Below are 17,059 nucleotides of genomic sequence, written 5' to 3' on the forward strand. Positions count from 1 at the left end.
CGGTCCTTCACACCAATTGGTTCTTTGGAAATTTAAGCACATGGTTATCAGCGCTCAGTCGTGCATTCTGCAAACCGTCCTGGCTGTAAAACCTCAGAGATGACTCAACGTGGAGTCATGAAGATTTCCCAACAGATTGTTTTCAGAATCACTGGATCGTATGACGTTGATAAGATCACTGAAGTGAGTAACGGAAAACTACAGACTGAGTTTATGGATGGTTAAAAACTCGTCATCATTACTACATCCTAGAGTGTTCCTCCTCCACAGCTGCGTCACGCCACCAAAGACTAAAAGGCAATTATTAATTCTTGTCTTATGAAGAGTCTTACAGGACGCCCACGAAATTGGTTGCATAAAAATTTTGCTTAATAGTTTTGTGAGAAGCTGATGTCACACATGAATACTTTGGTTATGTCATATTTCTTTCACAGTGGGGGTGGAAAAAGAAGAAGAAAACTCCAGAAACAAATAGTCTCTTAATCAGTTATTCAATGTGAGAAACACGTATACAGAAAATATATAACAACTTCACACAGGTGCACAAATCCAGCGTTCAAAACAAGTTGAAAAAACAAACTGCAGCAATCCAGTGATGTTGTCAAATGTGACAGTGAACAGCTACCTCAGTACATTCATCCTCAGAGACACATTTGGTCCGTCTTTCAGGCAGAGAGCAGAGAAAAAACACTCTTGATTACAGTCTGTGTGGAAATGTGAAACACGTAACTGAGTAACAGCATGGTTTCTGCAGAACATTCACCCAAACGCTCAACCTGCTTTGTGATGGTTATTTTGCTTTTTAAATAATGACCGTATCAAAAACTAATTAAAGCATGTTTATCTACCCTGACATGAATGAGACCAATCAGCTGACTTCCCCATAGAGACGGGCAGTGTTTAAAGGTACCCTTTAAAAAGAACAACCTTTGACATTGTTGGCTGTGGGCATGCTTGAGGAATACAGCCATTACTTTAGTGGAATGGATGGTACAAACAAAGTATTGATGGATTTGGGATCCTTGATGCTTTGGCTACGTAGGCTTGATGCACAGACCATAAAAAAATCAAAAACTGAGCAGCAGCAGTAGCAAGGACATGTTTTTAAATTCTTATTTTGCTAAATGACAATAACGGATTTTAATCACACTGTGTTTAGAGGACTTCAGTGGCCATCAGGACAGAGCGAATGCTCATGTTGTCTGCTCTGAGGCTGGAGAACAGGGATTCCTAGCAGTAATTCAGATGTGTTGAGAAGTACAGACCCCCAGTAGGCAGATCTCCTTCAGCTGATAGTGCTCTGCCTTTGAACATTCCAGCAGGTGCCACTACTTTCCTGCCTAATCCAGGTCCATGATGTGCTCGGCAACAATGTCCATGGCTGCCGAGGCCTTGATGGAGCTCCCTGCTGAGCCAGAGTCCACAAACATCTGTGGTATGTCGCTCCCAAAGTAGATTTTGCTGTTGGCTGCGATGGCCTTGTATTTCATCAGCTGCAGGTACTCTGGTGTTAGCTTGAGCTGTGAGAGGGAGCGACAGGATTCCAGTGAAGGAAGGTAATTTTGCAGCCCACATTTGTCAACCACAATATGTGTTTGTGTCTTTACCTTATTGGCCTCAGCCGCTCGCTGAGACGTGTAGAACTCTGCATCAGCCTTGGCTTTCTGCCGGGCCAAGAAAGCACCGTCTATGAACCACAAACACAAACTCATATGAATCATTAGCGGCATGGCAGTTTAACAAAAACTCTACCGTAGGCGTCAGAGAGCGGGAAGCTGGAGGATTTTCTGCAAATATGTATTTGACCCAACCGCTAACTCCCAAATGCAGCAGCCAAAACAAATGCCCTTGGAAAAGAGCAAACATGTGGCAGTACTTACTGCTGAGTTTTACACTTTCCATTATCAGATTTATAAAACTGTACCTGTACCGTACTCACAATGCAGTTCACTCGATGGATACATTCATTTTAGAGATCAAAGAAATAGGATCCCTTTAAAATTTAAACAGAATACTTTAAAAATGAGCCCAGTAAATTAAATCAAGTCATTCTTATGAAATCATTCTGTTTTAATAAAAGTGCATTTGTATGAAACACTGACGTCAGACATTCACTGGCCACTTTGTTAGGTACACCTGTTCAACTAGACATTTAAACTAATGAGCAGTCAGCAGAAAATCTGTGTATTTGCATGTAATCGAGTCGACCTGCGGTTCAAAGCGAGGATCAGAATGATGATATAAGTGACTGCATGTGCTCTGAGTATTTGAGAAACTGCTGGGATTTTCCCCACACAAGCATCTCTTGTGTTTACAGAAAATGGTTTGAAAATATCCAGTAAGCCTCAGTTATCTGGGTGAAAATGCCATCAAGAGAATAGCAAGACTGATTTGAGTTGATATGAAGGCAGCAGTATATCAAATAACAACTTATACCCAATATCCAGGGTATGCAGAGGAGTATTTCAAAACACAGAGCGTGTCCAGCCAAGATATCTGCATCTGGGCTACAGAAACAGAAGACCACACTGGGTGTCACTCCTATCAGCTAAGAACAGAAAGCTGAGGCTAGACGATTAGAAAAATGTTGCCTGGTCTGATGAGGCTCCATTTCTGCCACCGCATTTGAATAGCAGGGTCAGAATTTGGCAATAACACAGTAAAAGCATGTCTCCCTCCTACATTGTATCAATGGTTCTGACTCATGCTGGTGATGAATGAATCGTTTCTCCTCGCTGAATGCAAAGCACCACAATCGCTCCTCTTTCTTCTTCCTTCACTGCTGGATACAAACCTTCAATCTCAGAGATTCTTTTTTCCGTTTCCTTCTCCATGACTTTCTGTCCAAACTTGATTTCTGCAACTTGAGCCACTTTCTCAGCCTCTACAAAAAACAAAACAAAACCCCAAAACATCCAAGCATGTTAGCACGTTGAGTGCAACTAACTCCGAACAAAGCGCTCTCAACACGACAGTCTCGCTTCAGTTTCTCACCTATCACCGCTTTAATCCTCTCCGTCTCTGCCTCCTTCTCCACAACCTTCTGTGTCTGCTGGGAGATCAGCAGCTTGGTCTTCTCGCTCTCCCTGCGAACATGTTAAAGAGCAGTTAATAAAAAAACAAAACAAAACAAAAATGCTTTAACTGAGAGCTACATGTGACTTCTGTGTGCAAGCTTGACTTTGGGAGCTGCTTGCTGCCGGATGTCTGTGGTTTGTTTCAATATTAACTTCCACAGAAATCAACATCATTACCAAAGCAGCTCCAAGGTTTGTGGAAGGGCATGACACAGCACTCAGACACTGGCAAAGGAGCTCAACCCTGCGTCTGCCCCCACAACTTTCCAAACCTTTATCTCAAATCTGTTATTCTGGCATCCAAACCACGTCTTGCAGCAAAATTCCTCAGCCTGCACACTAATTCTCTGTTTTACCTTCAGCCTCAGAGGAGCCACTAGTGTCCACTCAGGAGACTAATGACTAATGCCTTTCCCACAGACTGGACTGCCTTTTGTAACACTATGATCTCAAGTTTCAAATTCACGATGTTTTTATTACTGTCCAGAACAAAAACCAAAACGAAGTCTGTCGTGGAAACAAAACTGAAAGAAACACGTGAATCGAAGATCTAATTACCCTCCACAAACAGCAGTTATAGAGGAAAACAGGATAAAAAGCCTGACTTCCTGTGCTGCTGTCTAAACAAAGTACCAGAAATACAGATGCTACTGCCTCCCACAGGTCAGAAAGGTACTTTAGTGACCGAATCTAACAAAGTGAAAGTAGCGATACTGGAGACTTATTTAAAAAGGAATCAGTTTATTACAAGAGACTAGATTCTTATCAAGCTGTCGAAGTACACAGCTCACTGTTGTGGCTAGTGTGAACATTTCTTCATAATTTTACGCATGCACACATGCACTCATGCATGCATGCATACACTCTTTGCTTAAATAGATGTGAGTTACTGCAGAGCCCTTGGCTAGAGCCGTTTCCCTTCTGGGTCCAGTTTTTCCATGACTGCATCAACGAGTTGAAAAAAACGTTGGTTTTAATCCGTGCAGCTTTTTAACTCTTCCACACACATCACTGCTTAACCAAGAACCTCCACTTTTTAGAAGGTCAGAAAAATAAAACTCACTTTTTTAGGCTCCCACCCAAAAGGTTTTATCAATCGAACTCCTCAGCAGCACAAGCTTGTTTTGGCTGCTCCCTTATTCAGAAGCGCCACGGCAGGTAGAGCCCCATGTTTGAGTTGGAAGACTTGGATGCTTCACAGCTCTACGGTGTATCAACACATTTGCCTTTCATAAGAAACATCACTGAATAGAGAATCAGATCAGAGGTGTTGTGTCAGAAAGAGCATCTGGTGTGTAAAATTAATTTAAAAAATTAAATAAATGAGACGAATCAAAAATATGTTGCGTTTCCGTTGTAGTGACCACATGTGAATAAGAGAGGAGCTCCCAATAAAACTCAGAGCTTCAGCACTGCTTTCCCTCCACTCACAGGTTGATATGAATGCTGTACCTACATCGGGGCAAAAATAGCTGATTTACTGCTTATTCTACCTCCGTTCTCTCACTTATGGCCAACATAGAAACCACAGTTTCTATTTTGTCAGTATGCACAACATGGGCGTCTGAGTGCCGTAAACTTTGTAAGAACCTGAAGGAAAGCAGCAAACAAGTCCACGAGCACACCGATGATTTTTTTTGTGACCACTCAGCCTGTCCATGTGACACCAAACACACACGCGTCCTTCACACAGACTCCAAGTGGACAACAGCTCACCTGTGCCGTCTGTAGGAGCGTACACCACCAGCATGAGGTCAAGAGTTCAGTTGTGTGTTTTTTCTTTTAGTTGTGCTGGTGGCAGTGGGTCACAGTTACACAGTTTTCCATGTAGTAATGAAAGAATATAGAAATCTGTTTGAATGTCGTGCTATGGAATGTTTAACAAATGTAGTGAGTAAGTGATGGTGATCACATATGCAGGTCTACACATGATGTTCGGCTCTGATGGATTTAGGGTCATTATTAATGTTGTGATGATTTAAAGTAGTTTGTTTTAAGGTCAGAGTGAATGTGGGTGCTCACTTCACTGCTGTGGATCTTCTGCTACATGTTCACACACACAACAGATCTCTGTGAATTATTCACTTTTCTACAGTTGCGTTGAATGTTTGCCATCGCCTCGCATAAAGAGCTTAAAGGATCTTCATTTAAGCATGCTTTCCCAGTAAGACAAGTCAGAGTTACACATAGTATTGTGTAATAGAGTAAATGCACCCACGGGTAACAAAGACCAGATGACTAAGTACCATCTAAATTCTGTCCGTTATGTAACAACATATGGGCGTCCATGGAAGACTTAAGTGTATTAAATTATTTAATTTCAAGTTATTTTTTTATATTCTTCTCATTCAGTCCTTATAAACATCCCCAAAGGAGAAGTCTAGAAGAATCATATTATTTTTTCCTCCCCATTTCATATTCCTTGTGGAATAATTAGAAGAAAAACAAATCAAAAAACAAAACTCACATAAGCTCGTAGTTCCGGCGAATGCTCTCTGGGATGTTGGGCTTTGTGACACGGACCGCCTGTGGATAAACGGGACAGAAAAAACATTCAGATGGAATGCAACGACCAACAAGACCATAAAAAGAGCTTTTTACCACCAGAGAAGCTCCTGCTGGAGAGGAGCCCAGGCCCAGTGAAGTCCTGTTTAAGAACTCTCAACCGAAACTGTTATTTCAGCAGTTCCTGTTGATTTAGAGTAACCATGTGTGGAGGAGTAAAGCCCAGTGAAGACCTTAACACTCCGGACTGACACATGGCTACACTGATGAGTGCAGTGAGGAGGTGAATTAACAGTGGGGAAGAAGAAAAAAAAATCATCAGGCTCCCTTGTAACTTTAAAGAAACACTGTTTTGTGATTTGATCCAAACTATGGGAGAGAGCCTTTGTAAATCAATTTTATGGACTGAAGACTGGGTTTAATTAGGCTAAAATTATCATGTGTAAATGATTACAAATGTGTAATGTTCCTCTCTGTCGCCTCATTTGAGCTTTCCCTTTATTAGAACAAGAAAACATTTGGCACTTTCCAAAGGAATGATTCAGAGTCAGACCCCCTGCCATCCAGATATTCAGTCAGCATTCAAGATCAGAAAAGGTCGACAGAGGATGAATAATAACGCCCCTCAGGGAACTTCACCTAAACTGAAAGTGAAAGCATCCAAGCTAAAAAGACAACACAAAGCCTCTAGTGTCTTTTTTATATAATATGTGTACTCTAAAAACATTAAAATCAGGTTTGGGGTTGGACCAATCCGAACGTCTCGGAATAACTAAATTCAATCCTTTATAATAAATATCTACAGGTCAGAATTTGATTCACAAATGTGAACCATGTATTGCATTTTGTTTGACTCAGACAGCTCAGTTGTATAATAAACTAGTGTTTCATTTCCCAGACGAACTGTAATTTCTGTTGCATCAGTAACCTAGGAATAACTCTCGTTGGTGCTCTTGGCAACCGTTAGAGGACACAGACACCACTCTAACATGTGTCCAGCAACAAAAACAAGGAGAAAGCTAAAGCAGCACAAAGGCTGGAAGTGAGATTGAACATCTGGCACTGACTGTTTTTCGGAGGAGTTCTAGCTGCACCAGCATGATTACATTTTGCTTCTTCTACAGAGTAAGCAAACAAAATGAAGATCTTAGGAAGGTTAAGCAACAGCAATTTTAAAACGGCTGACAGATCTACAGTCAGGCCTTCTTTATAATGTAAATAAACTCTTTTAACCAAGTTATCTTATCAACACAGTCTTACTCAGTCACAAAGGTATGCTAATTAACAAGGCATGCAGAGACTAAAGCCACAGCTTCCACTTTAATGAAGACATAATAACATACAGTCCTGGTCAAATGTTTAAGACCACTTGAATGGCAACAACAACAAAAAAAATATTTTGCATGTTTGGATCTTAACAAGGTTCCAAGCAGAGCTTCAACATACAAGGTGAAATGGGAGTGGGACCAAACATTTTTTGGAGCATGCAATTTATTAAAAACAAAGCTTAAACTGAAACAGGCTGTTTTACAGCTGATCAAAAGTTCAGGACCACATGCTTTAAAAGGTCAAATCTGTGCAAAAATGTGGATTCATTGTCATTTTCTGTCAGATAGTCACACTGTCATGACTGTCTCATGGCTGTCCGTCAAGACACTGGATCCTCAGCCCAAATTAAGGCTGTTACCGGTGCCGACTGCAGCCCCATAACCATCAGACGGCATCTGAGACTGAAGGGCGTCAAAGACAAAAAATGTCTTCAAAGGCCTCGCCTCCTTGAACGCCACAAAACTAACTGTTTGGACTTTGGAGGAGAGCACCAAACATGGGTCAGTAAAGTTGGAAGAACATTTTCTTCTCTGCTTTTTCCTTCAGTGGAACAATGAAGCTTGAGGAGGTGCAGGGGTATCAAACATGTCCAGATGTCACAGAGAGCATCCCTCATGACTGAGGGCCCTCGTCTTTGTGTTAACGCCTGTGTTTTTCACCAGGACAACGCTACAGTACACAATGACTGCAGGACAAGGGACTTCTTCCAGGATAATAACATCACTCTTTTGGACCATTCTGCTTGTTCCCTTGATCTAAATCCAATTGAGAGCCTTTAGAGATGGATGGCAAGTGAAGTTTACAAAAATGGACAACAGTTCCAGACAGTAGATGCCCTTCATGCTGCCGCCTTCGTCTTCATCTACCACTTGGTGAAATGGTCCCACTCACCTCATGGAAACACTTGCATTAAGCATACCGCAACAGATTTTTGAAGTGAAAACAAAAACGGTGGAGCTGCTCATTACTGAGTTCATGTTTGGAACTTTTGAGGGGCTTACAGGGTTTTTTGGAGGTGTGATCCTAAACTTTTGATCAGCTGTAAAACAGCCTGTTTCAGTTTAAGTGTTTTTTTTTTTCTCAATATATTGCATGCTCAAAAAATGTTTTGTCACACTCCCATTTCTTCTTGTTGCATGTTGAAGCTCTACTTGGAAACGTGTTAAGATCCAACCATGCAAAATATGACTTTTTAACATTTTTCAAGTGGCCTTAAACTGGATCGGGACTGTATGATGAGACATTATGATAAGAAATCACAATGTGGATCACAATGTTAGCATAATATAAGTTGACTGATCCAGAGCAGGTAATGTTTCCATGTACATGATGTACATGGAACAGAGTCTGAGAGAGGACAGAGGAATATGCAAACCTGTAGAGCTGTGTTTTACTATACTGTAGTATGAGTATATGTTGGAGCAGTAAGAACTGCACATTACTACAAATGACCATGCACTTAATTAGTAATGTAGAAAAACTTTTTAGACCTGATTTCTAAGTCTGGTCTAGACTTTAAGGCTCAGTAGGGTTTATTGGTATTCAAAGGGTGTACCCGATCATGCATTCCCCATTATCTCTCATTGAGTCTTGGGTTTTGTCGAGTCAGCTAATGCAAAGAAAGCCCTGCTGTGTGGTACACCCTGTGCTGTCAGCAAACTGGAACTGACAAAGCTTTGACCTCATATTTACAATCACACTGAACTTCATTCTGGCCTGGGGTCTGTCTGATCCTCTGCCTTTACCTGAATGATAAGTCCAGGCGCCATGTTTGTTAGATCCTCTTGTAGCGTCAACTTCAGATTTTCATCAATTTGGTCTGTGGCGGAAAAGTGTGCAAAAAAGGCAGGTAAACATGAAAAGCTCTGAAACACTTCTGGCTCTCCAACTGTTAACAATGGCGCCCTGAAGCCCCCGCGCCCCTCACCAAACAGGCCGATGTAGACCTCCTGCAGAGAGTGAACGCTGCAGAACTGGTTGAGTTCGTGGTGAACTTTGTTGAATATCAAGGCTTTGTCATAGTCTGCAGTGAAGTTCCTCACTATGTCATACACTGTAGAGATAGAAGTTTTAAAAATTACATTTTTATATATGGAGTTACAGCTGTCCCGATGATATTAGGATAAACACACTGTGTGGTGAAACGCTGAAATTACCCGCCGATGGAATGAGGTAGTTCACCACTTCTATGCGATCAAAGTAAATCATCACTCCTCCACTGAAAACAGAGACAAAAAAGCAGCATATCATTCAAAAGCTTTTACCCAAACACCAGTGTGAACTGACAGGGGCTATTTTTTTGGTAGTTCAGACACACGTTGGTGAACCTCTGATCCCTGCAGCGTTGGAGGTTGTGTGTGGGAGTCTCTATTGTGTCATGATAAATGCTGAGTTTAATAAGGCTCGAAACCACATCTGATACTGCTTAATCCAAAAACAGCAAACTAACCTTGTTCCACATGGTACGTTCTTCACTTCATCTGTCTGCAGCGTCGTCTACGAGATAAAGATCACATATTCGACATGTTGTTTTTCAACACTTCAAACTCCTTTTATTGGTTCCAACATGCTAATAAAAACACTCAACCAGTAGGACTCAGAGGAAACACAGCAACAGGACATCACATTGTAATTATATACCAGTGCAGCAGCACCACAGAGAGCCTGACCAACATCTCAGTCTGGAATCATTTTGTTTCTCCTCGTAAGCCTAATTAATGTGGTCTTAATTCTAAATACGTGGAGATCATTCCCTGCTAATATCAGGACTCAAGAGCACTCCGTATACACATGATGAGATGTGGTCCTGCAGTCTTTGTCTTAACATTACAGAAGATTCAAGATTCAAAGTGTTTATTGTCATGTGTCACAAGAGAAAGGGCATTTCTCTGTGCAATGAAATTCTTTCTTTGCTGTCCACCCACAGATGCCAATTAATATATACAATTTGCCTCAACACGGGAAACCTCACCCGGCCCGGACACGGAAAGGATTGACAGATTGATAGCTCTTTCTCTACAATAGAAATAGAAAATATAAATACAAATAGTACAAATAAATAAATGAAGACAGAAATGGAGACAAAATATGGAGGATGGAGGATGACTTGGATGGAAGGATGGGATTATTTAACAAGAGTAATGGACATTTTTTGGTTGTAACACCAAATAACCCCAACTAACAGTCTTTTTGGAAATCATCGTGATGCCACAGTGAATTTGACCTCTAACCTTTTGGACGTAAAAGGGCATCACTTCATCAGTCATAGTCAAAATGTCCTTTGTGAGGTCACTGAGCCCTCAGTGACCTGTGACCACCAAATTGTAATCAGCTCCACCTTCAGTTCAACTCGATGCTTGTGCCAAACATTCCATTAATCCCTAAGATATCATGTTCACAAGGAGGAATGATGAATTACGCCTCCATTCACAGCTGTCATACGCACTCGCCAAAAATGGAAAGAATACACTGCTCAGTGTTTCTCAGAAATATTTATTCTATATCTTTCAGGACGTAGACCGCTATCTCTGCATCATATTTCTGTCTATGCACAGTCATGCAGAAAATAAAGCGCACCCTCTTTCAGTCCCAAAGCTTCATACATAAGGACACAATAAAACATTGATCTGGTCCTGTTCATGCATGTGACATCATTGGGGTCATTGTCCTGCTGCATGACACAATTTTGGCCGAGCTTAAGCTGTCAGACAGATTTGACCCTATGATACTAGGATAGCAAGGTGCCCAGGTCCTCAGCCCCCCACCACCGTGCTAATATGAGGTGTTTTTCTGATATGCTGTGTTTGGTTTTCACCACCTGTGGCACTCTGCATTACATCTCCACTTAAGTCTCATCTGTCCAAAGGACATTTTTCCAAAAGTCTTGCGGTTTGTCCAGTTTCTTGGAACAATATGATTATTACTGAGCTACAAACAGAACGATAACATGCATGCAAAGGCTACCAAAACCATAACCCCCTTGCTAGAAGCAATAATGTTTCACAAATACAGTGGTTTACCTCAAAGCAATTGGGCTGTATGGAAAACAAATAATATCCATGCCCCTAGCTACTAAAGCCAAAACAAAGACAGAACTCAACCTGATAAGTTACTTCAGCTTTAACAAGAAACTCTTGAGTACCATCAGCTGCATTCAAACCACTAATTGCATAAAACTGCATTTTCATTTTTCCCCAACGACTGCAGGTAGTAGCTTGTAGCTAAATCTGATACAAAGCATCTTTGCTTTGTTTATGATTAGCGTATTTTGCAGCCAGTCCCTGAAAAGAAAGAAGAGATCAACAATCAAGAATGAACAGTGTATGAAAACATTCTGTAGAGACGAGTGTCTAGATCTGAAAAGAGAAGCTTCTCTCCTACAGGGCTACAAGAAGGGTGGACACTGACACCAGAGACCGAGCTGCAGTTACCTGAAGCGTCTGGTTGTAGCTGCTGCTAAAGGTGGCCCAACTTGCTGTTAAGGTCATGGAAGTGATTAATGTTTAACAAAATTTGGCTTCACCGTGCTAATCTTTACTCAGACTGCTTTTGTTTTAAACGCAATACAGTTTGAAGATATAACAACTTAGTGTGAAGCTAAACAAAGAGCTTTTCATGTGTCTAATATATTTTCCCATCTTACGTTGCAAGTACATTGTAATCTTCTGGGAGCGGGCCATATAATGGCTTAACCATGCCCACTTATATTTTACAGTAGAGGAGACACTCCTCTGCACACACCTTTTGAAAGTTATGTTTAAACAGTGATTGAGAAAGAAAGAAATCATTTACACTTGGCTTATATGGTCACATAAGACTTTGGTGGTATTTTTTCATAAGTTTGCATGGGGAGAACAATCCTCCTCACATGGATATTCATTCAAAGAAAAGAACAATTGAACAACAGAACATCCAGCATTCACATCATCACTCCATAATACAGCCCACCCCATGGAAAGCACAGCATATTTATGACGCAAGGTAAGGAAATATTGTTTGTTTTACTGCAAAATCACCGTGAAATTGTTTACTTTTGTGTTACCAATAACAGTATGACATTAATAATATTTATACTCTTTTTATTTATTTTGTATCCCACAGACAAAATGTGACATAAAGCGAGTAATGTTCAGATTATTAACCTGAGAGTTCCAATAAAAGGACCGGCATGACTCACCTGCACAGACTTGTATGTGGTGATGAAAGGAAGCATAAGATGGAAACCAGGACCGCTCGTGGTGGTCAGGAGAGCCCCTCCCCTGTGTGACACACAGTTAGAATCAGTAAAATCATTAAAACAGAAAACTTCCAACCTCAAATTAGAAACATCAACCTAGAAATTTTCCAGGCTCATTTGTGTAAAGAGCTCCAATTAAACAGGAAAAATATGCAATGAACCAATTATTTACTGCATGTCCATGCAAGTGATGACATCAAAATATCCTGAAGCTAAGATGGCTTATAATAGCTAACAGCTGGTAATTACAGTGCTCACCGTGGGACAGACAAGATGCTAAAAGCAAAGTGATCTGAAGCAGGTGCTTGATTCTGGAAAGTTGTGCAACAGAGGAGTGTAACGCTAATCTCCCACATAACAAGTAAAACAGCTCACCTGTAGTAAACTCCAGTGTGCCCCTCATCAATCTTGTGCACAGAGGCCAACAGCGCTGCTCCACCAAGAGCAGCAATTATTGAGAATACGGCACCCCACTGTGCCATCCTGGCAAGAAGATAGGAGAGACAGCATGTGAAAATAATGAGCAGATGGAGCTTCTCTTCTGGTGTTTTCACACCGACGGTCCTAATTACAATCAAATGCTCACACAATCATCCAGCTACATGTCGCAGAACAACTGTCTATCCTGCCAGCGGGCCACAAAGTGCAGCAGTAACACACTGGAGCTTCCTTCTACCTCACTGGTTTATCTCCTCTCAGCTCAGGCTTAGCCAGACATCAGCTGTGACCTTGTCACACTTAAAGAGGATTGAGCACCGTTGGCCTAGAGACAGCTCAACGCATTGCCACTTAAGAAAACACGTGCAAATGGTCAGAACGCGAGCCAACACAAACTCAAACGCGCCATGGAAGTAGCAACAAAAAATTTTTCCAAGCAAAAAGTTGAATTTGACATTTAAGCTGACAAGCAGCTGACTTCAATAACTTCAAAAGTCCTAACACATCGGAAAAAAACCAAACAGCATCCTGGTCTGTTCATAGATTTTTAGTCGATTTGTAGTTTTAATGTGCAACATCTGTCGCCAAATGAATGAAGACATGTTCTTGGCTGGCTGGTGTTTAGTCCATTTTTGTTTGTTTGGTTTTTTAAACTGGAGTATACTGAGCTCGTTTGTCACTGAGTGACAGTGATTCAGAAATTGTTCTCCAGGCTTCCCGAAGGAGATTCAAACTCCTTCTTTCGATGTTTCTGCCTTTTGTTCAGTTTCCTGTTATGTTGATCCCACACTGCTTCAATAAAATTTGGATTCATCACTCCTTAAGGCCTGTTATCACATATTTTCAGTCCAGTCCTTGCGTAATTTGGCAAATCTCTGTCTTTTCTCCCCGTTTCCCTTCCTTCAGAATGGCTTTGACAGCTACCCTCTCACTGAGATCATTTCTGATGCGACCTCAGCAAAGAACTGGTGGGATCAACAAAAGGGCCCCAAGTCCTGTTTCAGGTCTTTGGAGTTTTTCCTATTTCTGAGGAACATAACTTTCATATTCTGCTCATCTGCATTAGATAGTTTTTCAGGCCTGCTACTTAATCTACTTAATATTTTGTCCTCTGTTTCAGCCAATAGTTCTTTGTGCCTGTAAAACTGTTATCTTTGTCATTTCTCATAGATGTAGCTAAACAAATGAGAACTTATGATGACTTGTTGTGACACGCTGCCAGTAACAAAGTGACAAAAGGCAAGAGTTCAATATAGTCTCTGCTCAGTTGTCTGTTAGGTGCAGAAACAACACTGGTTCATCCCTTGAGTTTTCTGCTCAATTGATTCAAGAGTTAAACGGATTAACCAAAAAAGAACAAAAAAAAGAGAGAGAGAGAGTTTTCTGTTCAGCTCCACCCCCGAGTCTTCAGATCCAGTTTGGAAACATGGTGATAGCTAGTAATGTCAGCTTCACAACAAGACACCAACTAGCGAGTGACATAATTAGTTCATTAGCTCTACAGTCTCTGGTTTTAAACTGTGTTACAAATTAATCTCCCCTCCAGTGGTTGTGGTTTTCCAAGTATGACAAGTTGTTTCGGTCTCTACACGCTCAAGCTGTTTCTACAGGATCTTATTTGTGCTGGAACCATTACAGCATGAGAAACAACACCACTCATTTTGCTGATGTCAAAAAAATCAATGTCTACAGGTTACAGCATGTGGAGGAAAGAAGGCTGGATTCAAACTTACTGATGTGCTGCACACCACTTCTTTCTCAACAGGGCAGTGTTCAGGTGTGTTAATACTAATTAGATATTTAGATATATTAATATAGGATAGATTTCTATATCCACTTGTGGTCAGATGTTTCCATAAAATCATTATGAGCATGAATGTCATTGTAATTTTGTGTTTTTAATTATTTTATTTGAACTGTTCTTTTTCTGGGGTGGAAGATTGCACAGTACACATCTTAAGAGAAAAAAAAAGAAAAAAAAAGTGTGGTGCACACGTTATTTTTATTTTGGACTTTCTCTAATCCACGAGGCTCACATGTATATACAGGCACAAATTTACACATACAGGCCTGCTTGTATTTGATTTAATGTCTTAAGTAGCACCAACAAGCTTTGATATTTGACCACTTTTCTTGGCAGAATTGGCAGAGTTCACTAAATTGTTAGGCTTCCCGGCACAGACTCGGCTTTTAAACACAGTTTAAAGTTTCCATACTTGAGGTCGAGGCTTTGAGAAAACTATTCCAGAGCATTAGTGCTAGCCTGTTTTATCCGTTCTAAAACAAGTTTTAATGTGTGTTTGGGATCACTGCTCTGTTTCAACACACAGTTGTGTACAACTATTAAACATCTAGCTGCTAATTTGAGTTGGAAAATTTGGAGTTAGCCCCCTTTCTTCATTACTCCATCCACTTTGTGCAGTGTTCCAGTAACAGGGCAGCAAAACAGCCCAAGAACATGATGTCACCACCATTCTTGGCAGCTGGTTCAGAAGTTTTTAAATCCTTGCCTTGACCACTTCAAACATATATTTTGTCACTGTGCTCAAATAACTAAATCTTGTCCTTATCTGACCCTAAAACTTTTCTCCAGAAGGCATTTGGCTTGCCCATGTGGACAGCTGCAGATTTCAGTGAAGCTTACAGGCGTTGATTTGGGAGCATCACTTCTTTCTTGGTCGACATCCTCTCAGTACATGGTGATGTAAAACTGGCTTCACTGGTATTCCTGCAGTTTCTGGATCATGGCAGGCTTGAGTCTTAGTAGTTCCTGAACACCCCATTATGAATTTACTCTCATCTGTGGGGTAACAATTTGCCAAGGTCTGGAAGAAGACTCCAAGTGGTGAAACGTGTGAATAACTCCACCTACGTACAGACCATCCCAAATTGTGAAATTCTCCTCCTTAGATCTGCACCGTGCTCCTGGAACTGTCTCATTGTGCTGAGTACCGGCGAATACAGTCAGTGCTGTCAAATAAATCTTTTGGCAAAGATAACATACCAGTCATGAGGACTAAATTAAAAGTCCTTGGCCTTGTCGAGTTAAAACAAATTGTAGAACTTTTGGCGCCATTTATGGAAATATCTAAGTGAGCGTATGATGTATTTGAGCCTGCATGTACACTCTTGACCTTGTGTGGATCAACGAAAATCCCAAATAAATTTAAATTTGTGGACCCAACCCTTGTTTTCATACGATCATTAAAGCTGACTGTACAACCATTTCACACTAACAGCTCACTGAAAACTCCAAATTGCATCCAACACATTTATGCCCATGCTGAGTGTGTCTAAACTTGTGACCACAACTGCAAACTTCCTGTTGACTAACTTGACCTGATGGAGCTAGATATGGAGCCATTTCAGCTTTGCTTAGTAAAGATTTGCAGAGATGTAATCTGGTAACCCTGCTAACTCAAATGGCTTTTATAAATACAATACTTAAAAACATATGGAGAGATATAATCCAATTTTGATTTCTCTACTGATCTACAACCTTTTGCTTTTTAATATACAATAGTGTTGGATATATTTATTAACGCTGCAAACTTTAAAAACAATGAAACTGGGTTTGCTTCCAGTATTAAACGTTTAAAACAAGTTGTGTGCACTGCTTCCTCAAATAAACGAACACACCACCATTGCAGCATTTCAAAGTTCAAGTTAACGTTGGATTAAATTTAAAACACACTTAGGCGAAACATGTACGCCGAATAAAAGGAAAGACCCTAAACATCTGACTGTAGCATGAAAATTATTAAAATGGGACAGCCACGTACGACATACAACTAAACCAAATGAAAAAATCCAAATATTTGAATGGGATTCAGATTCATGGGCTTCGTGGCTTAGCAACAGCGGTATATAAGTTGTTACATTATTGCTGCCCCACAGAAAGGAGCCTCTTTCAGTGGCAGACCTTATCAAGATGTCTCAACCTTCACTTGAGTGTCCGTTTTAAAAGCTTAACACAAGGCCAAACACTAAATCATGTTTAGCTAACACTGCTAAGTAAAACAACCTTAGCCAGTCTCTTTTCTTCTAACATGCTAGTGGCATGTGAAACGGCGATGGTACATAGTTTAAATATGCAGGAAGGCACATTTCGGTAGCTCAACAACATCTTACCTGTAGTTTCTGCTAAGATGACAGCAACACAAATAAGAAACACCTCCGGTACTTTCTTTTTCGTTTTCCTTTTGACTGTGCGGCATCTTTTGCTTTTTTTACTTGCGCCCTCTGGCGGACAGCCAGCAAACCGCATGTCCCTCACTGAGCCAGAGCTATCTACGGGGTCAAGTTGAAGATGCAGTTTTGTTTTGTTAGTGTTGTAGGGCAGATGATTTACTGTGTGCACCACAGTTTTAACCTCCTAAGACCCGAACTCTTCCACGGCATGCATTTTTAATTTCTCTTTGATATTTGGGCATATTGGGGTATGTAAAAACAAAGAATTACCAGATTTATTTAT

General features: G+C 40.8%; 1 protein-coding gene across 1 annotated transcript; it reads right to left on the minus strand.

The window, feature by feature from the left end:
* Nucleotides 1-547: 547 nt before the first annotated feature.
* On the minus strand, nucleotides 548-16,802 carry erlin2 (ER lipid raft associated 2). Its single transcript, XM_085367861.1, has 12 exons — nucleotides 16,717-16,802; nucleotides 12,523-12,630; nucleotides 12,088-12,169; nucleotides 9,361-9,407; nucleotides 9,068-9,129; nucleotides 8,839-8,964; nucleotides 8,657-8,730; nucleotides 5,545-5,603; nucleotides 2,995-3,086; nucleotides 2,795-2,884; nucleotides 1,608-1,687; nucleotides 548-1,520 (listed from the first exon to the last, which is right to left on the minus strand). Exons 1-12 carry the CDS (start codon nucleotides 16,800-16,802, stop codon nucleotides 1,341-1,343), a joined length of 1,086 nt encoding a protein of 361 aa, XP_085223987.1. The 3' UTR covers nucleotides 548-1,340.
* Between the last annotated feature and the right edge of the window lie 257 nt (nucleotides 16,803-17,059).

This window comes from Diplotaxodon limnothrissa, linkage group LG12, assembly GCF_057381915.1.
Source record: "Diplotaxodon limnothrissa isolate DT_005_m linkage group LG12, D_limnothrissa_male_GT1.1, whole genome shotgun sequence".
Lineage (NCBI taxonomy): Eukaryota > Metazoa > Chordata > Actinopteri > Cichliformes > Cichlidae > Diplotaxodon > Diplotaxodon limnothrissa.

Bases quoted from the DNA above. Each gene is read 5' to 3' on its own strand.
- erlin2 (XM_085367861.1), bottom strand. From the start codon at position 16,802: ATGCCGCACAGTCAAAAGGAAAACGAAAAAGAAAGTACCGGAGGTGTT. The intron at 9,408-12,087 runs GTGAGTCATGCC...TTTATCTCGTAG, and splicing joins CCACATACAAGTCTGTGCAG to ACGACGCTGCAGACAGATGA. The intron at 5,604-8,656 runs GTAAAGGCAGAG...GTTTATCCACAG, and splicing joins CGCCTGGACTTATCATTCAG to GCGGTCCGTGTCACAAAGCC.